The sequence below is a fragment of the Simochromis diagramma genome, unplaced genomic scaffold (assembly GCF_900408965.1).
Source record: "Simochromis diagramma unplaced genomic scaffold, fSimDia1.1 OVJJ01000274.1, whole genome shotgun sequence".
Lineage (NCBI taxonomy): Eukaryota > Metazoa > Chordata > Actinopteri > Cichliformes > Cichlidae > Simochromis > Simochromis diagramma.
This window is the reverse complement of record NW_024387386.1, coordinates 631,289-644,581: the sequence shown is the minus strand read 5'-3', so window position 1 is coordinate 644,581 and position 13,293 is coordinate 631,289. Positions and strand designations below refer to the sequence as shown.

Here is a 13,293-nt window from a genome sequence, read left to right as displayed (position 1 = left end):
CTTTCTACACCAGGATCTTTTTCTACGCAGCTGACAGCTGGTAACTGTGCAGGGGCGGATCTAGCAAAGTTTAGACAGGGGGGCCGATAGGGCATGAACAGGGAAAAGGGGGCACAAAGACATAATTTTCTTTCTTATTCTCATTTAAAATGTCGAGCTTTTAATAAATAATTATCTGAATCTTACACCCAAAGTTTTAATCTGATGTAAAATATATAGAAGTCCATTACTGTATATAGTAACTATTAAGTCTAATATGCCCTAGTAAGCTATAGTACTTTTTCCTTTGGGAAGGTACCATCTGTGCAGTCTGCAGTTCTGTTGAAGAAAGATGTTAAATCTATTTAATATTTCTTGAAAAATAATTGATATCTGTCCATTTTTTTTCCACATTGCATCAAATTAAAGTTGATTACATCGATTAAGCATCATGAGGTGGGGGGGGGTTCCCTATTTTCTTTGGTTTAAGCAACCTAACCCTATTGGTTAGGTTGCTTAAATACCAGATTAGGGAGAATGGAGTAGGTTTAAGTTTATTAGATTGATCAGTGTTGCTGAACTATGAAATATTTTGGGTGCAGTGTATTTTTTGCATACAGGTATAACAGAATAGCTTTAGTGTTGTTGTTTATTTAAACTTGAGTATTAACTTATACAAAATGCAGCAAGATATAAAAAAAACAAAACAGTTTTATTGATTAAAAAAACACACTATATCGGATTCATATCGGTATCGGCCGATATCCAAATTTATGATATCGGTATCGGACATAAAAAAGTGGTATGTGCCATCTCTAATAATTACCTTGAAAATGGAACTTCAGCAGGCCGGGGTGTGTCTTGTGACTTTATAATTTTTATGTCATCTTGACAAAATTAGTGTACACAGTTTAATGATGATGGATGTATAAATACCACATACTGCACAAATGTATGCACATTTTATGTGTTTTTATTTGATGTAGGTTTGGGAGAGAGCAGGGGTGGAAGGTGAGGGGGGGGAGTGTTTTTACTACTGCTGCATATTACTGTGAAAGCAAATCTTTGTATGCTGCTGCAAAAACAACAAAAATATTGTTTAAAAAAAGATGATGGATGTGCCGCGATCTTGGCCGTGTGACCTCGTAAAAAGATGACGGAGAGAGAAAGAAGCGGAAGATTTTTCACTAGGCAGTTAATTTTAACAGCAGCTCCTTAGAGGTGCATGAAAAGTCACTGATTCTAATAACGGCGAGAATGAGGTGAAGTGAAGTGTGATGATCAGTGCTCAGTGTGAAACAGAAGCCTCGTACTCGAGCTAAGATGGCAGATATTTTTCATATTTACAAAAAAACAAATACTTCCAATATCCAGACACTTAAATATTTGGGTACAGCACACCTGAGGAGTCCTTGTTAGCAAATATAAGTTGTGAAGTGAATCAAAAAGAGAATTACAGATAATTTGTTTTTTTCAATGCTGTGTTTGATCCTGGCTCTTTATGTGCTGCTAATGTGCAGTTTTATGCTTTTTTTTACCCCCTCTTAGCCTTTAGTGTTGGACCAAGACTGTATGACACTAAGCTCCAGAGACCTGAGACTGGAGAAGCGCACATTGTTTAGGTATGAACAACCGATCAGTGTTCCCTTGAGTCTGTTAATCGCCTTCAGTTTCTCATTTTGCGTTTCTGCTTTCATTGCTGTCACATTTACTTTGATGCTCTCGGCTCACTGGTAGGTTGGATCTGGTGCCCATTAACCGCTCCGTGGGGCTGAAAGCCAAGCCGACCAAGCCAGTCACTGAGGTCCTGCGGCCCGTGGTGGCCAAATATGGTCTCCACCTCGCTGATCTTGTGGCCAAAATAGTAAGTTGTCTCCAGTGCCTTAATCCTTTTGAAGCTCCCGTGTGTCCAGACAGCAGCCTGTGTAGTGTGTGACTGTGCCACAGGGTGGAGTATCATGGTTAGGGGGGTAAAACGACCGCATCCTTTTCCATCTCTACACAGTGGTTAGCACTCTGACTCAGCCCAGCCTGCTAAGACGAAACACCGGGGCTATAATTAAGAATGACGACACTCCTCAAACATGCCGACTCTCTACTCCTCCCCCTAAACCCCTGTCAGATTTATTTTAGTCCTGTGGGTTTCCAGGCATTATAACTGTATTATACAGTAGACCAGAGCTGAAAGGTGATTTATAAACTAAGCAAAGGAACACGCGCGGCAGCAGTATTTAGATTTCCGCACAACAGGTGAGGATACTAACATGCTGACCTTCAAATTTTATTTTATAATAGAGCGGCGAGACTGAGCCTCTGGATCTGGGTGCCCCCATATCGAGTCTGGACGGCCTGCGAGTTGTGCTGGAGCGAGCAGATCCCTGTTCAGTCAAAGGTAGAATGGAACAAGAAAACAAAACTGGTTTGTCCTTTCTCATCAAGGCACCAGAAAAATGTAAATCACACCCACCTCTGTCATCCTGCTGATTAACGTGTACAAGTTTTTGCAAGACGTCTCTCTCATTACGCCTCAAGCACCCTCTCCTCCCCTCTCTGTCTCACGCTCTTCCTCATCAGTTTCTCACCCCGATGACTTTTTCATGTACACATCTCTCTGTTTCTCTCTCTCACTCTCAAATAGACAAATCCAAGTCGTCCTCCTTAAAAAGTCACCCAACCCGGAGTTTTTCTGCGACAGTGAGTACTCGTCACATCTTTATTCTCACACAATGATAAAAAGAGTGGTGTTTTTGTCTTTTTCTGCTGCTGCTTCTGCAACATCATTTAATAACATTATTAACACTGAGCCAATGCTAAGCTATCAGTTGGTGTTTACTTCCTTTTTTTTTTATATTATTATTACTGTTATTTTGGGGTCTTCCTCTCCCTAACACTGCCTATGGCTGACTCACTCGCTCCTGTTTTCTCCGCTCGAGTTATTGCACCATATGAAGGCAGATCCTGCTTAGTCTGGATTCTATCAGGGTCCTTAAAGACACAGCCGACAGATGGACCAAGCTCATCTTTACCTGAAGGTCTCAGTAAATCTGGACAAACTGCTCAGTAGGGTGCTTAGCAGCTCGTGCTTAGCTTCGCCCCCATCCCACCCCACCCCTTACGACCTCCCCACACACCACATCGTCCCTCCATCCCCTTAATAGAGTGCCTTGTTATTGTTGAATCTGCAGGGAGATGAGAGGTCAGCACCAAAGGACTTTTCTGTGAGGCCAAGTGGACCAGACTCAGCACTCCCAAGGGATAAGAGAAAACAGAAAAAGATTAATATAGATGAAGCTGAAGGTAAATCCCCCTTTTTCTCCTTATTTGTCTTTCTTTCTTTTCTTTTTTCAACTTGTGGTGGAATTCTTAGCTTTGCTTTGCCTTTAGGACTAACTCGTGTCTTTGTTAGTTCCACGAGGGTTCTTTTCTCTTAAGAGGAGCGAGGTTGCTCTGCTGCACGTCACACCCAGCTAATCCTTTTCTTGCGTGTGTTTGGAAACTTTCAAGTGAGGAAATGTGCTTGAACTGTTTTCCAGAATTCTTTGAGCTGCTGAGCCGGGCGCAGAGCACCCGAGCCAACGACCAGCGTGGTCTCCTGAACAAAGACGACCTAGTGCTTCCCGACTTCCTGCGACTGACTCCGCCCACTTCCTCTGTCTCCGTGTCCTCCAACCTGGCCTGCTCCACCCCCAACTCCCTGAAGCCGGTTCGAGAGAATGGCATTCCCTCCCGGAGCCCCCTCACTTCCAGCCTACGCTCGGAGAGCCTCGACTCCTCTCTTAGCTCCAGTGCGAACGGACACTCCAGGCGGTGCCTCATGCCCCCTCCACGCCACCCAACCTTCGGCACTCACATGTCCCCCATCCTCCGGCCCTCAGACACCCGTCCAACCCTCCGCACCGTGGAGGAGGATGCCAACACCGACCTGACTCTCATCGGTGAAGGCGACATCAGCAGCCCCACCCTGCTGCCTCCTTCACCATCCCCTGTGTCGTCCTTCAATAGCAGCCTGCCGGCAGCCAACTTCACCCCGCCACCGCCCTGCTCCCAGGCTAAAGACACGGGTGAAGAGGGAAAGTCCAGTTCAGGTATTTCTACAGTGTAACAACCTAACACTCGGTGTGTGTGCTTGTGCGTGTGTGTGTTGTACATGCATGTGTGTGGTCAGGAACAGGACCACTTTGACAATAAAACTCCCTCTACACTGACTCTGATGCACTTTAATGACAAATTGATATCGACTCTTTCTCAGTTTGCCTGATTCGTCTTTATCAAGCTCAGCAAAGCATGTGTGTGATTGATCATAATGATTACACTACTCAAGATTGATCTGTAAATAACGACCTGTGTATTTTGTTCCGTGAGTAACGTTTACTTGTACATCACCTCCCTCGCCACAAATTGTTAAGTTGAACATGTGACTGACATAAGCGGATTTCCAGTGATATATTTTGTCCTTTTGGGTGCATGCAAAATGTGACTGATTGCAGATCTGTTGAATATCAATGAAATATACACAATGCGTAGAGATTAATGATCAATATTTGACAGTTATGTGGACGCTAGATGTTGTACCGAAGATTAGAAATCGGAGGAGAAAAAAAAAGATCAGCTTTCATGTACAAAAAAAAAGAAAATTGAGCCAGACTGCTGCACAGTGTTGGACCTGCAAATACCTAACAGTCGGTACATATAAATGCTGTATCCCTATCCATCCCACCTCCTCTAGTTAAGAGCAATTCAACAATGTCCGTGTCAAAAGCTAGATTTTTTTTTTTCCATTCTCTTTTTACGCAATGCTACAAATCCGGTGAGCCATTAAACAGCTCATGCTGTAGCAGTTTGAGCAACGGTGAAAAATTATTAGTCATTGGAGGACAAGTGCTCCTTGGCGCTGGTGACATTGTTGAAGTGCCTGTCATTCTTTACCAGGCTCATTCGCTCTCTAGGTGCCTGTTTGTAGATAATCACTGCCAATAATCTCTGTACCTGTGATTGAATAGATCTAATAAATGTTAGAATTGGAAATCACTCTCGTCTGTCTTTTTACACGTTTGTGAGATCAGTCCCTCCCCCCCACTCCTCCCCTCTCTCCCCGCCACCCGCCGCTTGTCCTCTCCACCTCCACATGCCTCCTTCCGTTCTCTCTTAGCTTTTTTTGTTTAATTTGTTTTTTCTTTTTCTGTTTTTTGTTGTTGTTCTTGTCTAGTGGCTTCCTCCTCTCATCAGCTCCCACTCCTCCGTGTCCTTCCTCGTGCGCGCTCATTTCACAGTGTCACTGCTCGCTGGGTGTGTTTATTTTTTTTACTCCTAGGATCTCTCGGTGTGTGTTTATTCGGTGTCGTTGCTCAGCCGACCTGCTTCTTGTTGTTGCTGTTGTTGATGATATAACACATATTGCTTTTATTTCTTTAAATTGGGCCACTGCTGTTTGCGTGTGTGTGTGTGGGTTTCATATTGGGTTCGCAAAGCTTTGCCTCGGCATTGGTTCATCGTGCTCTGAGTGCATGGCCATCTCTCGCACACATTTCCCGCCTTTATGTGTTGTTGTTTTTTTTTTTTTCCCGCTCCTCCGTGCATATGTGTGTGTTGTCTGTGATGCTATGTGAAGTGAAGTAGTGATTTGATCTGTGACAGTGTTGCTTTGATATCCTACATGTGATGATCGCGGCTTCGAGTTGAAGCCTTTCCTGACACGCTGTGAAGTCGTCAGAAAAGAAGATAACCACACTCCTGTGTTCCAGCTACAGAGCAGCTCCGGCTGCTCTTTTTGATGCACCTCAAAGCACTTTTTTAAAGGGGCACAAACATGACCTTATTGCCTTGTCTTCATATCTACGCTTTTAATGCAAAGCAGGGCTTACACACACAAGACGAGGAGGATAAATCGAAGCTTTTTCAGCTTTCATACAGCCTCATTCCTCTTTTCTGGTTGCTAAGCACATCAGGCTGATTCTTCCCACCACCGGGCGCCATGGTAACCTTATCCACGAGTTGTCTGAGCTACAGATAGAAACTGTCACTACTGGTTTTCATCTATCTCCCTGCCTCTTTCTCTCCGTTTCTCTTTTCTCTCGCTTGCTAAAACGGGAGCGGAGCAGTGATTCGGTATGGCCACGCTTTCAGCGCAGTTTGCCACCTTGGTATCACCGAGGCTGTGCTGGGATCTGTACAGCGCGCAGCGAGCTAAAACGCCTCCACTTTCTCACTTTCTCACTTTTTGGACTTTATGAAGTTGTTACATTTGAGTTTGGGTGGAAAGTTAAGCTCGCTGGCTTTCTTTAGTTTAAGACAAAGTAAACCACCCACAGAGTACAGTTACATCTTTAATTCCAACTGCAGCGAAGCCAATGTTGTGCAGTAGCAGCGTTCCTCTTCTTTTATCTGTCATCCTGCTGACTTCAGGCACTGCAGAGATGTCTCCTCGCTTTCTGTATTACTGTTAGACTGACGCCCTCTGCTGTTCCGAGAGAATAAGAATACAGTAATTGCTGCTTTGGTAGCTCGACATGGATCTCATTTTAATGCCATGCAGAAAGTCAAAGACATCCTTTCTACAGCAGCAGAAGTGCATCACGCGGTACCATTTTTCACATTTCCTCTAATTCTACTGGAAAGTCACCAGTGTGCACACATGACAGTTACACAAATATCTTGAACTGCATATGGTTTGAATCCAAAAGAAGGCTAAAGTTCTTCAGTGATCTGAAGCTTTTAGTACCTTTAATGGGCACATCGGTCTAAATTAAAGCCCTAATTAAACTATAAAAGACAAAACCAGAAAGGAGAACCAGGGCTGAACTTGATGCTCCCTCTTACTCCACGGCTCTGTGGGGAATAGAATGCCCACTAGGGGGCGACATTACACAGTGTATCTCTACACAGCACTGATTCAGACTCAATTTAAAGTGTGTTTAGTTAAGTCAACAATAATGCTGCCCTCTTCATAAACAAGAACAGGCAGCCATCTTTGTCTGAATACTAAGCAATAAATTACAGAAGTGAATAATTCAGCAAGTTCACGACAAGAGCTTGTTTGTCCTGAGTTTTCGTTTTCTTCTTATACACTCATGCTGAGGGAAGATTAAAGGATTCCTTGGGGTAATTGAGACTCTATCTCAGGGCATTACAAAGTGCTTTGTAATGACTCGATTTCAGCTGCCTGCACCTGAGGCACCATGCCACTGAGCTGTCCTTCGAGCCCGCTTCACCCGTTTCTTCCTCTTCTGTCCTCGAAGCCGACAGCTGCTGATCCCCGGGCCTGCCTTAGCATCCATCTGGCGGTCAGAGGAGGGCTTGATGTGGATCTTTTGCAGGGAGACTAAGTGAGGACTGGAGCTGGTTCCGTTCTGTTCTGGCTGCTCGAGCTCAGCGCCCTGCTGCCGCCATGGCTGCTGAAAGGAGTTGCCACAGGAGGAATGGCCATGTTAAACAGTTGTGCCTCATTATCACATGGTGCAGACCAATCAGCAAGCACACTACTGAATACATGCATGAGAAGCGTGTATGTGTAAATGGTAGAAGTGCACACACCAGGTCCAGAAATTACATTTGAGTAATGGCTACATGAGTTTGATCTCCCATGACTAAGCAAAGTAAAGCTTATGTTATAAGCAAAAACCATATTTAAACCCTATCTTGTAGGTTTATTGTGAGTAATATTAAAAGGTTTACCATATCAGTACAAAGCCAGGTGGCTCAGTCAGTGGTCTTTAACGAACTGCGATATTAACAACCTCACTGTGGGAGTGGGGGCTGAGAACAGAGAAGCCTTTCCCAAATTTTCTAGTTTGTGACTAGAGCTAAAACAAACTGCGACTTCATTATTCTTTTGACATAAATTAATTTTTATAGTTGATTAATTGTTCCAGCCAGGCTCAACTTTATCTGTAGGTGTGAGGGTTTGCTGCGTTCCTCTTCTGTGATTGTGGATTGAATTACCCCCAAATTATTTTGTACCAACAGAATAAGACTTTAATTAAAGGTAGGGTTTGTGAAAACCTATGTCTTCACTATTTTCTCTCACATTCTATAGATTGCGTAAAATAGCCATTAACTATTATTTAATAATTATCCACTTGTATTGCCCTATTAGCAAGCAAAGCAAAATTCAAGTAACACTAGAAATGCTTTGTAAGCAAAATGAGGTAAAACCAGCAAACGCGAGTGCTGGAAACTATTACACAACCGGAAAAGTACTTGTAGGTTTTCTCCCTCACCCCCCAAGTATGATTGTTCAAGCTGTTGCAGGATAGATAGGTTTGCTGGGTCTACATAAGGTCAGCTGTTGGAGCTCACTGACAGTGTTTACATATATATCGGACAGCGACGAATAACAGCCAGTCGAGTTCAGAGCATCTGTGTGTTGAAGTGTAGTGCTTATGTCCGTGTGTTTACAGTCTCTGGAGGCCACATGGTTCACATGAGATGTGGAAAGTTTATCACCCATAGCTGTAACACCAGCATCAAAAAGAAACGCTGGCTTTGTGGCTTCTTGAGTGCGCTTGCATTAGCGAAGAGAGGGGAAGTTTGAGCATGTTTTATTTATTATCCTGTAGGGGTCTTGCGATGAAGTCATGTATCTCTGGGGTTAAAGGAAATAAAGACAGTAATGTTCAGATGTGTCGCATCAGATTTTATTGCACTGAATTACTGTACAGTACATACATTACAATGTACAATACAATACTGTACATATTTAATCCTGTCAGTTTTTAGTCCGATCTTTCTGACGAACCAGCTATAAAGTTGAGCAAGTTTAAGCAGAAGTGGTTATGTCATCAAGTCTATCATGACAACAGCTGGGATGATTACACAACTATAGAATGCTTAAAATATAAAAAACAAGCCCACTATTCAACTTAAAATCAAGCAAAGTGGAGTTAAAATGTGCACTCGCACGGTGTTACAGATTTTGCTTGAGTGCTTTTGAAATCTGGCATTGCCGTGCTAAACATCTGGCCGTCAGCCAGTGTAATGAGAGGTAAAAGAGATGTGAAGGCCAAGAATGAATAGTTTTGCGCATCTGTGCAGTCACTCCTGTGTAAATGAACATTTTTGGAAACCACATTGATTATCTAAAGCTGCTCTCAGTGTTTCTGTTAAACAACAGATCAACATATAAAGTATAAGGTAAGAGGAGCTGCACTGAGCCCGGTGTAAACTGACTGTAACAAAAAGATGGAAGTAGCTACCCAGACAAAACAAATGATCAAGTTATTGAATATTAGTTAACACCGGCAAGCATGGTTGTCAAGCTGCGAAACTGCACAAAATGTGTGGCTGCACATCGCGCTAATTAGATAGCTGCTAATTAGTGCTAACATATAAATTAATACTTGAAATTTACCCACCGAAAATGGAGTGCAGTGTTTTCAGGCCGGCTGTTTGTACATTATTTGTCAAAAAAAAAACCCAAAATGAAATGCTGTCAGGAAGAGGAAATTAGCGGAGACCAAATTGTTTAACATGGCAGTCTCTGGGGATTGGAGTCAGCTCCAAGTGGCCATTAATGGAACTGCGGTTTTTTTAGCACTTCCTGCATTGACTTCAGAAAGAGGGTGTAGCTTACAGAGTAGTAGGATTTCTAAAGCGTGATTATACCTTCTGCTTGGATCAGACAGAGTGATGGTCCGTGTGGACATCCATGTGTCTCCCTTTTTTTTTTTTTGTGGTTCATCCATCTACTGCTAACTACACGCGCGCCTGAGGCAGTGGACTTCAAAGAAGTATGATTACTTGGCTGTTGGGTCTCAGCTTTTTTTTTTTTTTTTTTGTCAATTGCAAAACCTTTGCCAAATAAATAAATAAAAGAAAACTTCTTATTTATTTCCCAACGCCATCCTGCATATAACATTAGAAAACTATTCCCCAGGATCTTTTGTTGGTGGACTTGGTGGACATGGGCGCTCACACTAGAAGCAATTTGCCTATTGGCTGCTCGTTTTTTAGTTGATGGGTGATCACTGGTGGACATTCCAGGCTTTGGTTGCTTGTCCTTCATTCTTATTGGTAATCTCACACCTCAAAGTTGAGAAAGGTTTAACTTGGCATCTACCTACTTTTTGCATTCACTAGCAGAAATTTTGCTCTTTGTCGCTTACAGTTACTGAATGTCACTTTTGGTGGTCTGTGGTTGCCATGTTGGTGCTAGTAACTTCCTGGGTGGACAGCCCTTTAAAGTACAGTGAATGGTTCCTTATGATGTTATTAGGGGTGCAACGATACACAAAATTCACGGTTCGGTTCGGTTCGATACTTTGGTGTCACGGTTCGATATTTTTTCGATACAAAAAAAATGTTCATGCATTTTTAATTTGTCATTTATTAAAATTATAAATATATATTTTAACTCAAAAGTACAGTTTTTAAATTTAACCCTAACCCTTGTACGTGTTTTTTATTTTGACAGCGAATGCGCACCTGCGGACCACTTATGTGCAGCCCTGGTTATTTAGCTCGTCATATTGCAGCCACAGAAATTCTTTTGTCCATGAAACCATAAAGCTGCACTTTCTTTTTGCCTTATAGTCTGATTTGTCATAACTTCTCCGTTTTGTGGTAAGCTTTTCTTTGGCTGTCACTTCTTCACCCTGACCTGTCTTATTTGGCTCAGCAGAACTAAAATATATATCGTGCTGCTTTTACACACGCACTCACATAAGCTCAGCGATTCTCTGCGCGATCAACCTCTCACGTGTTTAAGCTTGCTGCGGGAGATTTCACTTGTCATGTTTGCATAGTAAGCTAACGATTGATAAGACGATGTCAGAGGAATTGGTGCACAAATTATCATCACTCACAGATCAGTGCTGTCGCTCTCTATACACAGTTCGCACGATTGCAAAGTGAAAGCAAAAAACAAGCGCAAATTCAAACGCGATTTCAATATGTCACATATTGACAGTGGCTCACCGATGCCAATGACATAATTACCCAGCTACATTTCTGAAAGAATGCAAAAGCATTGACATATATTTTTCCTTCCTACAATAGCCCGACGGGCAGGGAAGAAATAGATTTTGGTAGCCCGACTGGAAAAATCGCTAGCCCCGGGACGTCGGGCTAGCGATATTGCAAGCCCTGTATCTGATTGAGGAATCACTCATCTTTGGAAAAGAGAGTTTATTACAGAGAAATGTCTCTTTCCAAAATAAAAGCTATACTATCCGCTTCTTCTGGGCTATATTCTCAGCAGCATATTAAACAGCTGTCTAAATGACTCGGCTAAAGTTAGTAGCATGCTTGCTTGTTTTTGTCTGCTTCCACTTGTCTTTGCACTAGGATGATGTCGGCGTAAATGTGCAGTCATATTCGTTGTGTTCCCACTAGTGCTTTCAGGTTAATCTCGTTGAAATGACCTTAACGCCACAACACGGCAAATCTCCGTTAACGAGCTACCGCCGATCGCCCCGTGCATGGGGCTAGACGGCCAACACGTTAACGAGCTAACTGCGCTAACACACTAGTTCCCACCCATGTAATTGAGCATTGCATGGCACATCCAACATACTGTTTTACTTTAGTCCATGACTCGCTTACCTTCAGGGTCATACGTCACATGAAAACCAAAATAATTCCAAACGCCAGATCTGAATGAGGGTTGGGGAGGTCCATGTTGCAAGGAGAGCTTAACTTCTGTCTTGCTAGCTTGCCCTGCTCTCTTCCTTCTGACAATGCTGTCTGTGTTGAGCGCTCAGTGGATCTGCGCTCGACAGTGCAGCCTAGGCGGAGTAGTCAAACGCAGATTCACTGAGCGCTCAACACAGACAGCATAGTCAGAAGGAAAGTTGATAAAATAAATTACAAATGTTGTATTGTTCGATACATATGCGTACCGAACTGAAAGCACTGTATCGAACGGTTCAATATCGATACGAATATCGTTGCACCCCTAGATGTTATATCATTTGAATGCAGAATGGGCCATCCCACCCATCATCTGCAATATCCAAGTATCTCTTGGATGTCCATTATAAATCAATTTATCTTATATCTTCCATGTTTTGTTTTGTTTTTCTCTCCCTTGCACAGAGGCGACAGAAACGATCCCTAATGCCAAGTCACCTCCTAAAAAAGCCAACGCAGCACATACCATTCAGGAGGTGATGGATGTGGAGGGAGTACATCTGGAAGAAGGAACAGCGGAGACATCCCAGGGTGAGGACTCTGAGCTGAGTCTGAGTTTTCAGGGCTATGTCGCCGAGCTGCGACAGTGCCAGAGCAAAATGAGAAACGCCCAGATGCCCCAGAACGGCCGCAACCCACCGGAGGGCCAGGACTGCAACACAGATCTTTACAAGGCCACCATCGTCTAAAGGGACCCCCCCCCCCCCCCATCCCCACTGCTGCACTTTTAAAGCCTGAGCGACTGTTGTTTGAGGAGATGTAGTCGAACAATGTGCTGCATGTACAAGTTGTCAGTTTTCTTTACTAAAGCATCAATATTATGGTGATGGATATTGTATATTTGTTTAAAAACAGTTCAGGCATCTTGTTGACTTCTAGTACCGGTTGTAATTTTGGGACAGTGATATGTTTCGTTATTGGTATGCTTTGATAATTAACTATTTTGAGCCATGTTAGGCTAAATAATAATACCACAGAAGAAGCCTGAAACTCACTTTGGGGTACCAGTTGATAATAATTTTACACAATTTAAAAAGTGGAAATGACTGAGAAACAGGACACTGCTTGATAAGAAGCTGCTTAACATCTTCTAAACAAAAAAACAATGTAATAACCGGCAGCCTTCTGGTGGTGGAAACCAGAAGGTTAAAGCTCAGGAAAACGCTTGTTCAGGTTCTTGATAACAATTTCGAAACCATCACCAAATGATTTAATGAGCTGTTAAGCTGTTTGGATATATTGAGTTTTACATTAAAGTCCCAATTAACTGTCCACCCATTACCTTTTTCTGCTAGTCTTGCGCTGAGAAAAGTTGTGAGATGCAATTGAAATAGCAATGATAATTTAAAAATCTAGAAAGTAAAGCTTGACTTTTGTTTTACGTGTCCTGATTAGAAAGTAGGACCACATGCTAGGAGAGGACTCTTAGATATTTGACTATTTCTTGTTCATATTGTCTTCCTGTGTTGTACAGATGACACATAACAGTACCTCTATTGTCTGTACTTTCTGCTTCTGTGGTTGTGAGGTTGTCCTAATTGTTGAACAATTAAAAGGCTTCGATGGCTCTACTTTCAACCAACTGTGTGTCTTTGCTTTTGTGCTTTCATCGTGTAAACGAGGGGGGAATACTTCAAATGTTTCTTTGTTGTTGTTGTATCTAATGCAAAGTCTTCATTTCATACTTGG

At 42.7% G+C, this 13,293-nt stretch overlaps 1 protein-coding gene across 3 annotated transcripts in view; it reads left to right on the top strand.

Moving 5' to 3' along the window:
* The window catches only part of LOC120720161 (regulator of G-protein signaling 12-like), a 46,284-nt gene extending 33,102 nt beyond the window's left edge, over positions 1–13,182 (top strand). For all 3 annotated transcript variants that reach the window (XM_040009776.1, XM_040009780.1, XM_040009777.1), the window contains 7 exons: positions 1,528–1,601; positions 1,717–1,843; positions 2,275–2,371; positions 2,618–2,673; positions 3,165–3,276; positions 3,513–4,064; positions 12,010–13,182. In XM_040009776.1, coding sequence (XP_039865710.1) covers positions 1,528–1,601; positions 1,717–1,843; positions 2,275–2,371; positions 2,618–2,673; positions 3,165–3,276; positions 3,513–4,064; positions 12,010–12,293 — 1,302 coding nt within the window. In that variant the 3' untranslated portion in view covers positions 12,294–13,182. The remainder of the gene's footprint in view (positions 1–1,527; positions 1,602–1,716; positions 1,844–2,274; positions 2,372–2,617; positions 2,674–3,164; positions 3,277–3,512; positions 4,065–12,009) is intronic.
* The last annotated feature ends 111 nt before the right edge of the window (positions 13,183–13,293 follow it).